General features: G+C 33.2%; 1 protein-coding gene across 1 annotated transcript in view; it reads right to left on the bottom strand.

Moving 5' to 3' along the window:
* Positions 1 to 15,200: 15,200 nt before the first annotated feature.
* The window catches only part of LOC129226637 (pseudouridylate synthase 7 homolog), a 37,656-nt gene continuing 31,303 nt past the window's right edge, over positions 15,201 to 21,553 (bottom strand). The window contains exons 13-15 of the mRNA XM_054861266.1: positions 19,196 to 19,265; positions 17,790 to 17,941; positions 15,201 to 15,341 (exon numbers count right to left, since the gene is read on the bottom strand). Coding sequence (XP_054717241.1) covers positions 15,217 to 15,341; positions 17,790 to 17,941; positions 19,196 to 19,265 — 347 coding nt within the window. The 3' untranslated portion in view covers positions 15,201 to 15,216. The remainder of the gene's footprint in view (positions 15,342 to 17,789; positions 17,942 to 19,195; positions 19,266 to 21,553) is intronic.

Raw genomic sequence — 21,553 nt, 5'->3', positions numbered from 1 at the left:
ACCTTAGCAATGTGGATTACGTTCTTGAACGTGAATCAAAAAATCCTCGAAAATCTGCATTTTTTGCAACGTTTAAAGTGACTAAAATCCACAAATATGAGTAATTCTCCAGAAAACGTAATTTTTTAACGCAAATATTTTTCAATTTCGAAACCTTTTGTTTTCTTTTTTTTTTTTCATTCTTACATGAAAGTGTTACCTATTAGAAGTAACCATAAACAATGGCCCAGTTAAGTTCCAATTATTTTACTCATAAATAAAAATATATAAAAAATGCCTTGTTCACAGAAATAATTTTTTTTTAATGTTTAAAAATCGAGGCCAATTTAATATCAAAGTAATAATTTTGTAAATTATGCAAACAATCAGCCATTTTAATGATTAGTGGTAATATAATATTAAGCTCGTAGTTTCAAATGTATGTTAAACGAGCTGATGTGTGAATCACATGACTTCCTTTTACTCCAATTTAATGTCATTTTCTCATTATTGGCAGTTTTAATGTGATTCAATATAGTTTACTCTCTAAATATCACCAACAGTGTCCAAATTGAAACCAGATTTGAAAAAAGAATCGCCAAATTTGTCGCCAAATTGGCGAAAAGACTTGGCAACCAAAAGACTGGCGATATATCGTCAAGTGTCCGCCAAAGTATAACACCACTTGAGTTTATATCGAAATTAACAATGTTTTCCCCACAAAAAGGGGCAAAAGACCCCCTTTGGAGCATCCGAATGCAACCAAAAAGGGAGGTACAGAACTAGATCCCACTAGGAGTCTCAGTACCAAATTTCAACTTTCTAGGACATTCCGTTCTTGAGTTATGCGACATACATACACACATACGCACATACATACGTAGATACAGACGTCACTAGAAAAGTCGTTGTAATTAGCTCGGGGATCGTCAAAATGGATATTTCAGGTGTCTGATCGTTCCTAGGCATATATCCACGTGTGGTCGGGCTGAAAAATAAACTCAATATTCATTCGGGGGTGAGAAAAATAGAAATTAAGGCCGATTTTTGAATGAAAATTTTTTCGCGAATACAAGATTTCCTTTTTAGTAAAAGGAAGTAAAAATAGTATTTAGTAAATTTGAGGATATACTGGCAATTTATAAATTTGGTAAAATGCCTATTATTGATGTATTTTCCCTCCATCATTTATTTTTCCTTCAGAAATAGTGACATTGACAAGGTCTGTCGTGGACGTGAGATTCACGGAGATGAGGAATTTTCCATTAATATAGGCCTAATGGATACATTTTTCAGGGGATTTTTTTTTTCTTCGTTGCTACAATCTGCACATGTTAAGCATATGAAAACAGGTTCACTTCTTCTTACTTTCTTCTATATCTTAATATATAATAAAATAATAGTTTAAAAAACTAAAAAAAACACGCTTTCGTAGCAAAATGAACTAAAAAGTGAAAAATAATCTTTGGATGATAGTAGTTGACCAATCACTTAATTTTAATGTAATACAAAAAAGCGTAGGGTGCTGTCTATTTACATTTTTGCTTGGACATTAAATGGAAGAAATTCAAGACAACTGATAAGAAACCCCCCACGCTTTTTTGTATTCCATTAAAATTAAGTGATTGGTCAACTACTATCATCCAAAGATTATTTTTCACTTTTTAGTTCATTTTGCTACGAAAGCGTGTTTTTTTAGTTTTTTAAACTATTATTTTATTTTTCTGTTTTTTAGTCTTTTGTTGGAGAATTATCAGGCAAAGTTCTTTTTTTTTTTGTGCGGTATATGAAAATTTGAATCAGATTGGGACTTAATTGACGAAATTATTTATGAAACGAGTGCGAGGTAATATCTCAAAGTTAAGACAAGGGCACCCCGATGGGAAGCTACTGTGAGTCATCGATGTATGTTTGCGGAAATCATATTTATATTACTTTGAAAATTTGAGATGCATTTGAATAAAAGTTTTGTTCAACAATGGTCTCATCAGCAATAAATTTCCAATTGAAGGCTCACCTCAATTTTGGCATGAAATTAGTTAAAAACAGTTTTATTTCATGTTCTAATTACCTTGAAACATTGGAACAAATTTTGTCTGATGCAGAAAAATTAAAGGTTTTTGTAGATATTTTTAAATAATTTTTGCGAGTATTTTTTAATGTATTTTTTTAAATTTTTCCTTTTCACATTGTTGGATTTATGCCAAAATATTGATTAAAATTGTAGGAAACTCACAATTAAAAGAGTTAATTAATTAATTTGATTATAGAATATTGCATTGTTATCGGGTCTGAGGTCACGTGCCAAATTTCAAAAGAATCCGATCGCAGGAAGTGGGCGAAATTTGAGCTGCAAGATTCCATTACAAGATACATACATACATACATACATACATACAGGTGAAGCTAATAAAAGCTTGTTAAAAATCAATGTCCTGAGATAACATATCAATACATATCTTAACATATATCAACGCACAGCCAATACCGCTGAAGCCTCAGACTTGAAATTTGGCAGGCATGTCCACATGATTACGAAAGTATCCATTAAGAAAGGATTTTTAGAAATATCAATTAGTTCGGGAGAAATTAATTAAAACCCCTTAATATCTGTGAAATTAAAACCTGTCATTGAAATTTAAATTCCTTATTTTCAGAGGCTTTCCTCCATTCAAATCATTATTCAGTACTTCATCTCAACTTTTGGTCGATAGCGAACTATAAATTTGATATTGTTTTTGTTTCTCACGTGATTCTTCGAGGCTTTTCTCAAGTCAAATCATAATGTTTCTGTCTTTTACTTTTATTTTTTTCAAAACTAGAAACGAAGTTTTAAAGAACATCATCACAGACAGACTTTCCTTTTGAATTTAGAAGAGTGCAGTTTCCCGTAAAAGTTTGCTTTGCAATAACCATTAATAAGTCACAAGGACAGACATTAAAAGTAGCAGGGATCAATTTAAGAGAAAACTTTTTTTCAACACGGCCAATTTTATGTAGCTTGCTCCAAAGTCAGTTCATCAAGCAGCTTAATAATTTTAGAACCAGAAAAAAAAAAAAACTAAAAACGTTGTATACAAAGAAGTTCTTGCTTAAACATAGGTATAACAAAAAAAAAAAAAACCGAGCTGATGTGTGCAGCACATGACTTCCTTTTACTCCAATTTAATGTCATTTTCCCATTATTGGCAGTTTTAATGTGATTCAATAGTTTACTCTCTAAATGTCATCAACAGTGGCCAAATCGAAACCAAATTTGAAAAAAAAGTCGCCAAATTTGTCGCCAAGTTGGCGACAAAACTTGGCGACCAAAAGACGGGCGATATATCGCCAAGTGTCCACCAAATTATAACACCACTTGAGTTTACATCGAAATTAACAAAGATTTCCCCCCAAAAAGGGGCAAAAGACCCCCTCAGGAACATCCGAATGCAACCAAAAGGGAAGGTGCACAACTAGACCCTAATAGGAGTCCACGTACCAAATTTAAACTTTCTAGGACATACCGTTTTTGAGTTATGCGAGATACATACACATATACATACGTACATACAGACGTCGCTAGAAAAATCGTTGTAATTAACTCGGGGATCATCAAAATGGATATTTCGGGTGTCTGTACTCTGTACGTTTCTAGGCATATATCCACGTGTGGTCGAGTCGAAAAAAAACCCAACATTCATTTGGTGGTGAGCAAAATAGAAAGTAAGGCCGATTTTTGAGTGAATTTTTTTTTTTTTTTTGCGAATACAATACTTCCTTTTTTGGAAAAAGGAAGTAAAAAAAGAATGGCCTGTGTCTGCAAAGATAATCAATACTTTAAAAGGATCGTTAATAACAGTTAAAGATCGGTTAAGGACAAGGGCATATATATAAGGAGTCCAGGGGCCCTGGGATCCTCCCAAAATTAGAAAAAAATATAGGTAATAAGTAATTATTAAGGGGATTTTCGAAACTAGGTGCACCAAGCACTGTTAACCCCTGCTTATTCCATTACCCGAGCAATGCCGGGTACGGGGAATGCTAGTCTAATATATAGAAGAAAGTATTGGATTCGTGCAAATTTTCGAAGGATTCGAACGTTTTGAGGTGTGCTGAGTCCATTTCGACTATTTTTGGAAAATGTCTGTCTGTGGGTATGTGTGTGTATGTCCGTGTGTATGTCACGTCTGTGTGTGACCAGTTTTTTGTGGTCGCTCTACAGCAAAAACTACGGCATGAAATCGAACGAAATTTGGTACACATATGTGCCCCCATGTGAACTTGTGTCCATTGGTTTTTGGCGCGAATTCCTCCAAGGGGGGTGGAGCAATGGGGCGTTTTTTGAGTTACGCGTGCTTGCTATTCCTCAGGAAGTAACTGGCGGAATCAAACAAAATTTGGTCCATATGTTGCCATTAACAGGAACAGGTGCTGATTCAATTTTGGTGTCAATAACTCAAACGGGGGTTGAGCTATAGAACGTTTTTTGTCGTCAATTGTGACTGCTGTATCTCAAGAAATAATGAACGGAATGAAAGAAAAATTTATCGGCAAGTAGCCCTCAGTGGGCAGGGCCGGACTTATACTTCGTCAGTCCGTGTCCCGGCACGGAATAAAAAATTTGAGGGGCGCAAAATTACCAAATCAAAATGAGAAAAATATTTGCGACCGAGTGGCTGAAAAATAAAAGAAAGTTCTCTGGAAAAAATTCTGAAACCATCTACAAATGAAGAGGGCGCACAGCGATAACCCTGTATCTATTCCATAATCGCAGTCTGCACAATTTGTAAAAAGTGTTAGTTCTTGTCTAACTTTAACTTATTACAGAGATTCAAAAATCATTTTAAACGAAGGAGAATCATCAGTAAGATCATCACTAGCAGGGGCGTCTTGAACATAAATTTTTGAGAGAGGAGAATTTCTTAAATTGCCAAACAGAGCTCCAAATTTTGTCGAATGATAAAATACGGATATGCACAGCACACATACGTACTTACATCTGACATTTAGGCATTTAAATATTTCATTATGTCTCCAAATTTGCTGAATCGTCAAGCAAATTATGATTTTTTTGGGGAATCGGTGACCTCCCTTCGGGGTGCCCATAGTCACCAGGAGGAGGGAGGGGAGCGGTTTTTCAGAAAACTGGCAGTCAATTTGATTTTAGTAATGTAACGAAACGAAGTTCTTTGTGGTGTTAAGATTTAAAAAAAAAATAATGAATAAAAATGACAAATTTTATGCTGCAAAATTTGAGAAGAAAATGCAAATTAAAAAATATATATATATGTTTAGTAATGCATCAGAGAGAACATCTGTACTATTAAGACAAACCAACTAAGGGCAGCTGAGATGAACGTTTCAAACAGTTTTAAACAGGAATTTAAAAAAAAGAAGAAAGTAAAATTAATTTGAATTTTGACGTCTTAAATTCAAATCATGTTTTTCGCAATCACGAGTGTGTATGTATGTAGGCGTGTGTGTGTTTGTGTGTGGGGGGGGTATGTGTGTGTCGACATGTGTATGTGTGTGGGTAGTTGTGTGTATGTGTTTGTAGCTTCGTGAGGCCGGTCGACGGTGGTGCTGCAGAGGGAGACGGGGGGAAAATAAAATCATAGGAATTCAAAACTGTCAAGTGAGAACAATAAGCAATCGTGATTGCTCAAAAAAAAAAGTTACTGTAAAAGGACTAATTTTCTCGAAAATGAAGATAACGGTGATATCTCGAGCTGAAAATTTGAATTTCGTATAAACAGAACTGAAAGTTGAAAAATCCGACGTAAAAAGATGGTTCGCGAGGTTCAAATTTTTCGATTATGACTGGGTTGGGAAAATTAAAGCCTCGCGAAAATAAGTGCTTTTACAGTATTCAGTGCATTATAGAAACTCATGGCAAGCTTTTGACTAAAAAAACGAAAGGTCAAAGCAATAATTCTGCAGGAGAGTCATGAGGCACGATATTTAAAATAAAAGAAAGTGGAAAAAATACCATAATTATCACACAAAAGTCAAAAATAAAATGAAATAAAATAATTTAAAAAAAACCACCTCAGTCCAAAGCAATGAAATATTTGATTGTGGCTGTAGGCGTTTGAATTCAAATATGTTAAAGTGTAAGGTACGGGTGAAAATTAAAAATTTTATTTGCGTATTTAGGACTCTAATTTCGAAAGAGTTGCTAGGGAAAGCCCTAAAACCTGATCCCTATAACATCATGGAAGGTTATCTACAGTTGATCATAATTTTCAAAACTTTAATTTTGAAAAGATTCCGCAGAAGTGTTTTCGAGTTCCAAACCTTCCCTCTCCATCATTAAAGATCAGGTTTTGTTCAAACAATTTCAATTTCAAAAAATTCTGAGGGGAGATCCACTTAACTCTCCTCATCCTAACATCCCGAAGGTCTCTAAAACTTGCGATTTTAGAAATTAAACTTCTGACAATTTCCTATGGAGAGTTCTCCAATTCCATTCCTTCTCTTAAGATGACCTACAATTACGTATTTTGGACGAAAAGTGTATGGGGAATGATCCCCAGAAAACATCCTGTTCCCCTACTTCAACAGAGGCTGCCTGCCGACCAAGTGATGTAATGGTTAGGCGTTGGCATTTTACGCTGGAGCAGGTTCAAACCTGGCCCCAATCGGTGGATTTTAAAGATGTAGAAAATAAACAACACCCGGGTCGCATGATTTGGAGGCCTGTAAAAGATCCCTCGATTATTCGTTTGGCTTGAAGTACTCTTGAAAAAATTAAATTCCTAGCTCAGTTTCGCATCGTAAGAGCCCAAGTTCCACCTATATGATAAGGAAACTGAGAGTCGATATTATCGTGGTCATGGCGTCTGCCGATAGCTGTGCCACATGAACGAATGGATGTTAAATCGGTGGATCGCTGCAGTCTACAAAAGGTAAAGGCTCAAACACAAACCCATTAGAAAGGAATAAAAAAAAATAAAAAAACAAGGATTGCCAACAACTGCAAGTTTTTTTTTTCTGAAAATTTTTCTGTCTAGACCTTTAGACAACTCCTTATTTCCTTCCCTTTTTCAAGTTTCGTTCACAGAATTAAAATTTCGAATCGTTTATAATTTCGCTTTGATTCTTCAATTTTGAAAAATTCTTCCCCTTAACATTCCTTCTCTTCCTAATATCTTCAATTATTATTGTCTAAAATAGCGTTTTTAGAGCTACAATATAGAAAACTTTCCACAATGTAACCCCTGGACCCTCTACTTGTGCGCAAAATATAACGCAATGTTCACATTGCTCTTTATTTATTTATTCATTTATTTTTTTTAGCAATTACGAATTGCTTATTGTTTTACTTGACCGTTGAACGACGTTCGTCCTTAGATTTTATTTTTCTATGCTTATAATACAGGCGTCCAAGTGCCTCGGAGTCGAATTATTTATAAACGACCTTCTCGGCTTAACAATCTTTTTAATGCGAAAACAGTATCCAGCACATAGCACATAACATCCTGCATCCAGCTCCTGGCATTTATTTTAATTTTATCGTCTTGAATTCAAATTATAGTTGCGATAAAAGTCATTAGTAGAAACAAGAAGCACGAGCCCAACTAGTAGGTTCTTATCGCAATTCGTGATTGTAAAAAACATAATATGATTTCAAGATATCAAAATTCAAACTATTTTATATATTTATTCTTTTTTGCACATAGAAATAGGATTAGTAATATGCATGTAACACATAAGCATAATTCTACTAATTTCAGATCTTACATAGATTACACAAGTCTCCTAATTTGTATGCTCATATTCCAGTAAGGACTCGCTCTTAAACAAGTCGTTTGATCCGCTCTCTCTCTCTCAGATCGCTGTCTTAAGAACGGAGAATTAGCTCGATAAATCTTTAGCTAATTTTGAAATCACCAAAATCAGATCTGTTAACCGTTTTGAAAATTATTATTAATACTTTCATTGATTACCAAGTTACTTTGACACATTTAATGCGTTTGCTAAAAAAAATGTAAAAAAAAGCTTGTATTTATTTACTTTTTTTTTCTTGGGGGGGGGGGGGAGGGGAGTTATGTGCAGTTAAAAAGGGGCGCAATTTTTCACTTTTGCACGGAGCGGTTGAAAAGATAAATCCGGCCCTGCAGTGGGTATAAGAGCTGATTTTATTTTGGTGTCAACAGCTAAAAAGGGAGCAGCGCAATTGCCCGTTCTTTTTTTCCATTGTGAGTGCCCTATCTCAAGAAGTAATGCTACATTCTGTTTGAAATTTGGAATATATATGAATCCATATGTAAACAGGCTTTGGTTCAATTTTGACGCCAATCGCTCCAAAAGGTGTTGATTTTTTTTTTTTTTTTTTTTTTTTTTGTGAATAAAAATAGCTTTATTAATACAACAGTAAGATAAATCGTAATAGATTGTCGTCTGCTTATTTCTCGTGATTTTAATTGTATGGAAATGATCGGAAATATTATCTCAATGATTTAAAATTTTTAACTGTTGCCATCTTATGTTTGTTAACAAATAAAATATTTGTAATTAATTCAAGCAAAGCTTTTAAAATAACTTTCAATTTTCGCTCTTTGCTTTGCTTTTGCAATAATTCAGACATTGGGATGGTCGTCAAGTTTTTGCATGTGTAGTTTTGTTTTTGTTGGGAATATTGCTTCCTCGTCAAGCATGGGGAGGGATCAGAAAAAAAAAGAAAAATATAGAAGAAAGTTTCGTGATGGCCACAACATACTAGTTTTACATTAATTTACATCCCTGAAATTCAAGTTCAAGGAGGTGAGAAGTCAGAATTACCACACTTAGTTCTTCAAACAAAATCCATCTTCTTGTTTTTCGGAAATAAAATCTCGCAACTTCCACTATGGCTAAAAATAAACAAGGGGGCTCCCTTGTACCATGGAAAATAAAATTTAATATCATTACTGCCCTGTGTTAATGAGGAATGGCATTTTGTTTTTAGGTAACGGGGTGAGAATTTATTGTGTGACATGACTCCTTATCCTACTAAAACAAACTAAAACACAATATTAAAAAATTAAATATACTTAAACAATTAGTATTTGAGACATTTCTGAAAGGAATAATAAATACATAAGTATTTACTTTTAATTAAGCAAGTTATTATGCAACATAAACAGTCACACCAGGTGTGTGACATGCCATAGAGGTGAGAATTCACATGTTGTGAACCAAAAGTACACTAAAATAAAAATTATTAAAAAATTGTTGGCAGATTTAAATAGATATATTTTTGATGAAATTAAAAATCAGTTAAATGAATTGTTCCTTAAAGTTTTTACTGTAAAAGCTGTGTGACAGAAGTTACTTTTTGAAGAATGACCCATACACCCATATATGCTTACTTAAGCCTTGAAATTAAATTGTTAGTTTTATTAACAAAACTAAATTTAAACGCTTTCAGTTTAAATTTTTTTCTGGAAACAATTAAAAAACAACTACGTCACTTCCGTCACATAAAAATGTTGGGGATCAGAAAAGCAAAGCTCTCGCATAAAAAGTTTCACTTCAAAACAGAGGAGAAACAAATAAATTTTGCACAAAGCCAATAAAAAAGCATTTATTTAATCCATGTTGAAAAATTATTGATATAAATGTTACTTTTAAGACAAAGTATCAGTGCTTACTTATTAATTAATATTTAGACATGTAACAGTCTAAAATACTACTCGAATCATTACTGTGACGAACGTAACTTCAGAATTACGCTCTTCAATGTTTCTTTCGTCACACGTCATATTATGAAGAAATATTCATTTCTGTTACATTATAAGAAAAATGAGTATTATTCTGCATGAAAAAAAAAGTTAAGGAATGAAAATAACGCATTGCACTGTTTTTACAATAATATCTACCTATACTTTTGAGAGCTGAATTTCATGATGCAAATTCAAGGTTGCAAAAATGTTACGTTCGTCACACTATAGTAATTTAGTTTCAAAAACCAAAGTGATTTATACTGTGTTTTATTGCATGAATATTACACATAAGTTTTATTCTTTCAGAAAATTCCACAAAACCACAATGTCCCGTATGATGTCTCATTGTACCCCATGCGTGGGGTACAGTGATACAAAATTTTAAATTTCCTTTTTTTATATTACCTCATAAACTTTACATAGTAGAATTGACCGGGGCACGTTTACGAGGATTTTTTTCATTGACATTTCTAACTTTTATGTTTTTAACTAAGGAAATTTTAGACATTGCCGTTTTTTGAAGCAGTTAATCAAGTCAAAATTGGTATATTCAGTTGTTGCTCAGCTTGTGTTTTTAATTGCTAAAAAAAAATTATTTTTGCGCCCAAGTTGGTTGCGTAAACTTGCCCCATACACGGGGCACGTTTACGCATATTTATTTTGACACCTAACGTGATTGTTGGTATTTTACAAATACAGTAGACCCTCGTTTTACCCGGGGGTTACGTTAAATGGAAATGCCGCGTAAATGGAAACTGCGTAAATTGTGACCTAATACTAGTGTTAAAATAGGGGTTTGGCTCCGTAGATAACAAAATACTTCATTCTAGTGATGACTAATTGTATAAGTTTAATGTGTACTTATATCGACTTTATGCACAACATGCATAAAGAACACATAAATTAATTTTGTGTCCTGTTTATAAAGAGGAGATGGCTATGATAGTCTTTTGGCAGTCATTAGGAATTTTTCTCTGTAATTCTTTCCAGAGCATTAACGCATCCATGATCACTTGCGTCATTTCCAAGATAGAATCTTCCTTCATTAACAAATCAGAAAGATCATTTCTATTGTCCAGAAATGGCTCACAATTTTCAATGTGAACGTTTTTGGTTGTGCTTCACCGACGTCGGTATCTTCGTTGGTTTTGGCCTCCTTTGTCACTCCTAAAAGCTCTTCGTCCAGTGAGTTCTGAACTGTGTGAGTTTAATAACTTTACTTCCTTTTTACAGCTAGATTAATTTAATTCACGAAAATAAAAACTAAAAATTCCAAATAAATGGACTTTCTCGTATTTTTCATAAGAATGGACAATTTAATTGGAAGGGGAGGATGGTAATCTTCAACCGTTGTCATGCGTCCCCATTTTCTAGCCACATTCCATGCTTTTTAGAGGTTGCTCAATTAGTAATGAAAAAATCCAATAATATAAAACTAAATTTTCCGAAAAAGGGGGGGGGGGTCAACTTTTGCCCCCTCAGCTTTTGAGCACCACCAGCCTATAATACAATACTCACACACCCCACCTCAGCCAAAAAATTTATACCTGCTCTGTGTGATTTTAACTTAAATTTGACAAGCTCTCATGGGATATGGCTTAGACCTCACCCGAAGTAAATTTCTACATCTGCTCTTCCGTCCTTTTCCTTTCCCTAACGTCACAACAGATAGCATTAAATTTCCCTTTCAGAAAATTCCAAGAGAGATTTTTCACACCTTCCCTGCCAACAGGCAGTCAAAAACTTACTTTAGTTTCGGAGAAAGATATTTCAGGGGGGAGCCCCAACAAAAGGCTCCCTGAAAACCCTCCCCTCGTTTCATCTATCTTACCAAACAAAAACATAAATTCACATTTTCGAACTTCAATTTCAAATAATTTGCAAATGAAAATGCCTTAAATTCACTTTTGGAAACAATAAGTTATCTAAACCAGGGGTAATAATAAATGACCCAAGCAGATAAATTTAAACATTTTATTTCACATGTTAATCTTTAAAAGTTACTTTAGTAAAAAAAACTTTGATGAATAAAAATTGGAACAATATTTTGGTTTTAATCTTGTGGTAAAAATCTCTCTCTCCTCACAAGCTAACCCAATATTGTGAAATTAATTTTACAAGTCAATGCTTCAAATTACAAAGTAATCTTCCAAAATAATCCTTCAGGGTGTATTATGTTTAGACTTTTTCGGTCATCTGTAATTAAATTTATATTTTATTGGGATGTGAAGTACACCGGCCTGGACCCTGGGGTGCTGTCTGAAAACCAGGATTGTCCCGGTCAAACCGGGACATCTGGCAAGCCTGCCTATAACCTTAATGTCACCAAACATAGCCTATAATTGCATTTTTAAAGCTCTAATTTTAGAAGGTTTCCGGAAGGAGCTGTTGACCCCCTAATACAGGGTGCGGCAAAAAAAATAGCAACTTTATTTTTATAGTATAATGTTATCAAACAAAGAAATTTTAACAAGTTTAACAGTTTATAACGATAACATGGACTTTCGGGCATAATATAATCAGCCTGTTTCAAAGGGACCTCCTCCGGCAGTGATACACAGGTCCATACATGACTTGAAATATTCAGCGATGGGCCGCGGGTCCTCTGCCGACAATCAAACCTATTCCCAGCGCAGAAATTGCTTCAGTGCCTCCAAACTTTTGTGGGGCTTAATACAGGCCATGGCCTCTAAAATGGACCACACGCTATAGTCCATTGGATTGAGGTCCGGCGAGTAGGGCGGCCATTCCGCCGACAGGATGAAATCTGGAAAATGGGTCTTGTCCGAGTCTTGCGTCTTTTTTTTGTTTTGTGAGCTGGCACCGAATCCTGTTGAAAAGTCCAATTTGCATCGACGAAGTGCTGTTGAGCCCAGGGAAGTACAACAGCCTCAAGAGCGTCACAGCAGTAGATTTCTTGGTTGATTTTCACCCCTTGATCCACGAAAACAAGTGGGGTCTTACCGCTGGCGCAGATTCCTCACCAAACCATCACCGAAGCTGGTCTTTGACGGTGTTCAACGGTGTTGAATGTCAAACAAACATGCTGCAATTTTGGAACTGTTTCAGCAAGAGAAACGTCAATGTGAGATTGTTGGTTTGCTCAGTATTTGAAAGGAATTCATGTCTGAAGCAATTAAACGATACTGCTGAGGTGCCCAGAGCTTCTGTGGACCAGATCCAGTTGTTTTGGTGGTTGTCCTTTTGCTCCACGATGAACAGTTTGTTGTCCGTGAAGAGGATACGCTCTCATTGTTGAGCAGCTTCCTGATGCTTGAGTTGGGGGCATCTTAGCAACCATATGCATTTCTTGTCGTCGATGAGGCCCTGCACTTTCTGCAGCTTGTACGCATTGAGGTTGAGCTCCTCTTTAACCATTGGGCGGATTAATCAATCACTGATGCTGGTCTCACAAGCGATTTTTCTCTTGAAGAGCCTCGGATTTCGCTGCATTCGCTTCTTGATGATCTTAGGGTTGGCCGACGTGTTGACATTCCGCTTTCTGTCACTTAATGGACGGCGGCCATCGTGGCCAAGCTCTTTGTATCGTTTGATTGCTTCAGACATGAATTCCTTTCAAATACTGAGCAAACCAACAATCTCACATTGACGTTTCTCTTGCTGAAACAGTTCCAAAATTGCAGCATGTTTGTTTGACATTCAAAAAAGAAAAGCATGTCAACAAATTGATAGAAACACGACAAACGACTGGCACAAAAAAATACAGAGGATTTAATAGTAAAAGAATCATGTGGCTGCGCTTAACCATGTTCGTCTAAAAACTCATACAAAACGGTTGCTGTTTTTTTGCTGCACCCTGTATTACCAAAGCTTGCCTGAAATCATCTTTAATTTTGAAAATAATTGGGTCGGAAGTCCCAACCAACTTTTCACTAATGTCAATAAAAATTACTGAAACATGAGTTTACTGAAGCTGGTTTTGAAAATTTGGGGGAGGAACCTGACTCTTCCCTTTCCAAATTTGAAAATTTCTGCAGGATCAGCTTAGAACTCCCCTCTCTCACCCTCTTTCTGTTTTTTGAATTAATTATATAGGCTTATTTGTCATTTATTTTGCAATGGGAAGTCTAAGCTCTTTTTTTTTTTATACTAACAAAATATTTTTTGTGGGCAGAGCATCTTTATAACCCAGCTGTTCTGAGAACTTGGCAAACAGTTTCAGGTGAAACTGAAATGCACCATGTTTCATTAATTTCTACTGAAAATTGTACAGCACTCAAACGCAGATTTTTCATGATTTCTCTAATTAAATCTCTAATCACAATTTGTTGAATTTGTTGGTTAACCCACTTTTACCAACAAACAATGTGCCAAGTTAGTGGTACATATTTTCACTTTGCTAAGGTTCTAAATTGTTTTAAACATCTTTGTAACTACAACATTTGAAGAACAAATAGGGATAAAAATAGCAGACACAAGTTTCTGGTTTAAAAGCAAACTCTCTTTTCAATGGAAAACATGAGCTTGTGGATGAAAAGAAATGAGACAAATTCATTTTTTTCTTAGAAGCTAATATATTTTTAGTAATTTTAAAAGAAAACAAAACAGATTTAAATTAAAGCTTTTTTTTTTTAATGCACATAATCCACAACAAAATTTTTTCCCATTAATGCACATGCGATTCTTAAGCAAAGATTTTTCATTGTATAACTTAAGTTTTTTGAACTGTTCAAGATTGAAGGAAAAATTATAAAAATTAAAAAATGAGACATAGGAATGTTGTGAGCCAAAATCTTAAAACGTTTTGGTTAAACTAGAAAACAACCTTAAAATTATGGAAGGGGGAAGGGGAGGGGGGTCCAGACGAAGACTTATTTTCGTGTTTCACTACTTTTAAATCTTTATTCCTAAGCAATTAATGAATTTAATTTAGAAAAAAAAAAAAAGCTTTTGGAGATATTTCTGAAAGATATTAAACCTCTCTCCACACTTTTATATATGTTTGTATTTATTCATTTATTTTTAAACTTTTAAAGAAAATGACATTAAAGAGAAAAATTTAGAAGAATGTACTTCCTCTACAGATTCTTTTACAAAAATACAGTCAAACCTCGTTATAACAAATCCTCAACTAACCGACTTGAGAAATCGCAATAACCGACGAGAAAGGCTTTTGGATTTATCAGAAATTACTGAAGCTCATGAAACCAGAGAGTTTATTTGCATATGTTCAAAGTCAAAATTTCTGTCCAATAATATTTATTTGAAGTAAATCCACTTTTTAAGTCAGGTTCGTTTTCAAATGATAGGATTTCTTACTTTTTACTAGATGATGAAAAGCTTGAAATTTTAGAAAATTTTGGATCGCTATAGCTGATTTCCCATTTGGGGGCAACCTTTGAAATTGCATTAATGACATAGGACTTCAGTTCGGACCATTCAAAAAGTTCGCTACAACTAGGGGATCGCTATATCATGGATTCACCATAGCAAGGTTCGACTGTAATTCTCTTAAATCACTGACTCATATCCCTAAAAAAACTTTTTTAAAAACTTAATTGAAGAAACTCATAATAATAAAATAATTTTATTCACATTTTGTTTGTTTAGATGAATACGAAGTACTACATTTAAGTACTTCTCTGATAGCCATTGTTGCATAGCTGGATGGAGGCAGCTTGAATTCAACTTTTAAAGCTTTCTTTGAACCAGCTGAAAACAAAATAAATACACATTTATTTAGTCATATTTATCGCTTGACACTGAAATCTACACTGAAATCTTTTATATTATCAAATAATATGAAAAAATAAAATAACTTAATTTAAATAAATACTTTTAAACAAAATGATGAAAAAATGTAAATCCTAAAGTTTTTGGACAGCAATCCATAATGAAAAATAAATGAAATTTGAAGTTTAGCATTCCGCCTAGAATTCAGTCAATGATAATTAAAAACAGAGAATTGGTGGAACAAAAGTTTCAATTACATAAAACAGCAAAAAGAAAAAAAAAAAAAATGAGAATATGTTTTCTGGATGTAAGTGATTGCATTCTGAACTGGTTCCCCAATGCACGGATCAAACCGCTCCAGTAAGTAGATTACTAATGCTACAGAGAAAAGCAGAAGATTTTTCGAAACAAATTGGTCATGGTGAAACATGGTTAGAAAGCTTCAAAAATATTGTTTTCCAAAAGCTTTGTGATGAAAGTGTGTCTGTGCCGAAAAATATTTGTTCAGACTGAGTTAAGGAAGTTCATTCTTTTGTAAACGATTTTATGTCGAGAAATGTTTTCAATGCACATGAAATGGGAATTTTCCTCACTATAAATCCAATAAAAGTACTAAATTTAAGAACAAAGAACATAGAGGGGGTAAGCAAAGCAAAGTTCAAGTAACGGTACTTTTGACCGCAAATGAAGATGGTTCCAAGAAACTTCCTCCTCTGTTGAGCAGCTGTTCTGAAAAACATAAGTTTTTCGTAGAAATGAAAGACATTTCCTTTTGTTACAAATCTAATAAAAAATCATAGATGACTAGCAAAATATTTAATTAAGTGTCTGAATAATTTTGGCGAGAGTATGCTCTTGGAAAAACATAAAATTCTCCTTTTGATGGATGATTGCAATGCACATTTCAGTCTCCCAACTTTGAGCAATGTTAATGGCATGATTCAGTTTCAAAATCGGATACAGACGGCTGTTTTTATGCAAACTTTTAGATGCCATTGACAAAGGGGATACTATTCTAAAAATAAACATAATGGATGCTATTGTGATGGTGGATTATGCTTAAAGAAATGTTACTCAGAATACAATTCCTAATTTCTTTAATAAAAATTGGTTTTAAAAACAGATGCAAAGAGCAAGAAAATAGCGAAAATGATGAAGAGTGTGCTGATAAGGAAGATAAACAAGTAACTTTGATACAACTGACTGATAGGACCACCAAGAGCAAAGGCCACCCTAGTGAATATGGTCAACAGGTCCCGTCCCCATGCACTACTGTGCACTAAAATTTGCACTACTGTGATTCCAAGCCAGGCCCCTAGTTTCTTACTAGGCCGACATGGCCACTTGTCGGCCCTGTGGACAGAAGACAATGGAATAAGTTCCCAATACTGAAAGAAATAAAGAATGGACTGAATATTGATATTCCTTCGGAAGAATTTTCAGACATGGATAATTCATACAAAACTTTAACCAAAGTGAAAATCGTGGATAACGTGAGAGGTGATTCAGAAGAAGAAGAGATGCAACAAAAAGAAGATGTGCCTAAAGTCATAGTCAAAAATAAGCAGAAAAGATTCTTGCAACATTGCAACACTTTCCTTGAATTTCAGGAAAATATGGATAAAACTGAATTTACAGCAATTGCTTACTTCAAAAAGATAATCAAAACCAAAAAAAAAAAAAAAAAAATCAATAACAAAAAACAATGAAAGACTTTTCTTGAGAAAGGTATGCTTAAAATTTGATTACTGCCAAAAATACTCGTAAACATGTCGTAATGAAAAGCAGAATACCCAACAGCACTACTAAATAAGAATTTTAATCTACAGCACATATTGTCTTCAGTATTGATTTCAAATTGCAATAACCCTCTTTGAAAAATGTACTACTTAGTATGTTGTACAGTTTTAAAGAAAAGTTATAATTTAAGAATTTAAATCAACAACTTATTGGGGAGAAATTAAAAGAAGGGATAAACTATAATTTTGCATACAATTTTAGTTAAAATTTGTTGTGATCATTGATTAGTGGTGTGGTTTCCACCATAACTGTATTTTTATAAACATAATCATGTTTTTTTTTTCTTTAATTTCTGGTTCAACTATAAAAAACTGACATCGAAAGGGCATCAAATGCAAAAACATCAATGTTAGAAATACAAGCCGTAAAACATCAATGGTAAAAATATTGATGTTTTGAAAACATCGACATTGATGTGTCTAATTTACAGTTGGGCAATATTTTCTTGTATGTTCGATCAGTTCGATCGTTTAAAATTGAAGTTAAAGCAAATTAGATATATTATACAAATTTTATGAAAATAAATAACATTGGTCAAAACTTTTTTTTCAGTTTATGTACAAACATAGTATTTTTAGTTAGAGTGATCAATGAATAGATATAACATTAAACAGTTTTACTACTCACAACTGATTGGGGTAATGGCCTTGTGATGTTGTAGAATATCTAGATCACTCAAAACAAGCGGTTCACAAGCATCTTCATATGGAATTATTTCCCATCTTATTTCACTTGGAACAACAATCATTTTCCTATAAGCTCCGCTGAGAGAATAAGTTCTGAAATCACAAAGAAAAGTTATTAAAAACCAAGAAAAGAATATAGAAAAAATATGTTCCAAGTTTCCCTCATTGATTGAACCAAATAAAAGTTTGAAACTCATGTAAATTTTTTATTCACTTTGAAGTACAGTGGCTGCCGCTTATATGAATCACATTTGTTCTAAACAGTTCTGATTCCATAAAGCAGCTGATTTAAAAAAGCCGGATTTTGTTCTGTGTTTAGTAATTGATTCAGAAAAGCGGTTGATTCAATTAACTGGCATACACTGTATAAGAAAAAGATATCCTTCAGCTGCGTTATGGCTATTCCAGACTGATGAATTCCTAAAACTGCAGTCTCTGCCATACACAGGCTGTTGATATGTGCTATGTAAAATAAAATTTATTACAAAGGACAAAACTAATTAATGCAACAAAAAATTAACATAATTACATTATTTTGAATAAGATCCAAACACAAGAGCAATTTATACACGTTAGAACTAAATATTGGCTACTAAAATGAAAAATTACAGTAAGTATATAAAAAAAATACTCTATAATGTTCAAAATAGTAGTTTAAAAAAAAAACTTAGTTATACTAAATTTAATAAATTAAAAACATTAAATCAATTACAGTTTCTTTTCCAATTTTAATTCAACTTACTAGAAAAAAAAAAACACACACACACACACATTGTACACCAAACTTTTTTTTTGTGTGTGTGTGGGGGGGGGAGGTGAGAAAAAAACCTACAGCAAATAGTGCATGATTTTTGGATCATTAAATAAGGTTAAGACTTACAATCATTTGTACACACAAAAAATTTTATGAGTAAAACACTGGGTTCATAAAAGCAAAATGAAAAATATGCATATATATAATAGCTGATGATCGAGTACCACGCATGTTTCAACAATGAAACTTGTGCCACAGCATGATAATTTGATAATAAGTTTTGGTAATGTTTAACATACAGAGAAAGCATTTATTTTGACAAGGCTGGACTCGATGCGGTAAATTAACTGTTTTACTGGTAAGACTCATTTCAGGGGATTGAAGAAACAAAAAAGTGATCAACTATGAACACTACTACATCTACTGGAGTTTAGAGTTAATCCACCAGAGTTAGGGTTAAAATTTCAACTATCAAAATATCACCAAACAGGCAATTGCTTGGTTAAAACGTAGAAGGAGGGAAGCAATTTTTACCCATCATACCTTGATGGGCGACTTTCTAGTTATAAAAATAAAAAAGTACTAAGACATACTTCACATTAGATTCAAAATTACTCCAATCAATTCCATCCTTCTTAAGAAATGCTTCATACCATTCTTTGCCTAAAATATTGTTTTAAATGTTGAAACATAAGAAATATCATAAAAATTAATAAATAAAAATCAAATAAATAAATAAAATTAAAAAAAAAGAAGTAGAATTACACTGTACTGTATTTATATTTAAAAACAATTAACACAAATTTTATATATTTTTTTAGAATGAACATCTTTATTTTTTTTTAGAATGAACGTGTCTTTAATTATGATTATCATTAATAGTTTGAATGAGTATAAAAAAACAGTAACCATCAAATTAAAATTAAATAAAAAAGAAACAAAAATGTAGAAGAGGTGCAATTTCCAACACATCTATTGAAGTAGAAGTAAGGAATTGAACATTAAACCAGGAAAGTGCAACACAAAGGTAAAAATACTTTTTTGAAATTCAAAACTCAAGATCAAGATTCAGTTTTATTTAAAAGTAAATTGTTTGACTGGCCAACACATTCATTTTAAGTTCATCTATTTCAGTCCTCACTTTTATGTATTAAAATAACTATAACACTAATTGTTTAAACTATAATGTACAAATTAAAGATTATTTTTTCAAAAAAAAAAAGAACTCAGATGTAGCTAAAACAAATGCTTTGCACAGGATCGAGGTAATGTTTATTTTTTTTCCTTCTGTCATGGCAGAGTAAAATGGCAGCAATGGTAGAAAGAAAATGAAAAGAACTATTAATGAACTTTCATACCCAAAATGTAACTCAATATATACTCATCTTTATTTTGCAATAAAATTGTTTGTTACAAATATTTAGATTAATTACTTTTCATTAATCTTTATCACATTTTATAATACAAAAATCATTTACTTAAGTGGACTATCCATAACTTTTCCCAAATGTGTGTGTGTATGTAGGGAGTGAGGGCATTGAGAAGAGATTAAAATGGAGAGAGTTAAGACTTTCAATCGTGTAGCAAAGACTCCAAGTCATGAGATATATTTTAAAGCAAACATTGGAAGAAATCAGGTTTCTTTAATTAGTTTCACTAGTCTTTACCTCAGCTTTTGCTAAGCCATCGAATGTACTTGCTCTCTCCATTACTAATTACTGTACTAATAGTAGGTGGGGGGGGAGAGGAGTGGTTCTTTTGATTCCTTTTTTAATGAAATATTTATACATATATATATGTACCCAAATGTATGTAACCATGCAAGATCATACTTGTTACAACAACTGTTATTTTAAACTAAAATTCTTTTAATTGGTTGGAAATGCTTACTATAAAGTTTTACAATCTTCTTACAAAAAACCTGATAATTATTTGCCAGAAATAATAGAACAAATAACATGTACACATATAGTGTCGTACATTTATTAAAAGTCATCCACTCTTTTAAAACATTTGTGCAATCGTTTCCAGTTGTCAAGTTCATCCCCTAATCCCCAGTTTTTTTCACCAATACAAATATTAATCCTCTATTTGTGGTGCACAGACAGAAAAATTGTCACCCCTCTTCTCTTTATTCCTGGACCCATCAATATCATCCTAGATACCTCTTCTAAGAATTAATTCACCCAGAAAAACAATATTTTCTCTTTAAGTAGTTTCGAAATTTGAATACAGATAAAGTAATAATTTAGTTGTTTTGGAGAACACATTTAACACTTCTCAATCCCAATTTACACCACCTAAGATTTTTTCTTTAAAAAAAATAGATAAGAGATGACGATGTACAGGGTGTTCAGTTTTAACCTGCAAAACCTTTATTTTCGCAACCGTTACTCCTAGATGTATACTTCCATTTGAAAAAATATTTAAAATCAGATGCAGAGTTAAGATATTGAAAATTTGAAGTGAAAAGAAAAATGTCAAAAAATACAAAATTTCACTTTTTATACGGGCATTAGGTCTTCTAACATATTTAGGAAAATAATCTCCATTAAAAAATAATTCTAACACAAAAAGTTTGAAATTAGTATGACCAATATTCACCGCGATATGAAACGAAGCGTTTTGTGATTTACACCACTTTTCACTCGATTTCAATAACACCTTTTGGGGGAAAATATAGCGGTTAACAAGTGTTTAAAATTATATGCGTGCAGTGCATAGAGTGTTTTTTCAAATTGTTCGAGGTTTTATGGTGTGTTTTTGCGTATCACAGCATAACATTTGCATTTATTTTAAAATTACAATGAAAAAATATAAATGCCTTGTTTTTCTTACTTTGACGACCTGTCAACCTTCTGAAAGGGGATAAGTTCCAATCTCATCTTCAGTATGGTTCCCTAAAACTTTGAACTGGAATATCTCCTTGAGTTTTGTTATATAGATGCCAA

This window comes from Uloborus diversus, chromosome 7 (assembly GCF_026930045.1).
Source record: "Uloborus diversus isolate 005 chromosome 7, Udiv.v.3.1, whole genome shotgun sequence".
NCBI lineage: Eukaryota > Metazoa > Arthropoda > Arachnida > Araneae > Uloboridae > Uloborus > Uloborus diversus.
Note: the sequence above shows the minus strand (reverse complement) of the source record. Positions and strands in the feature narration are given on the sequence as shown.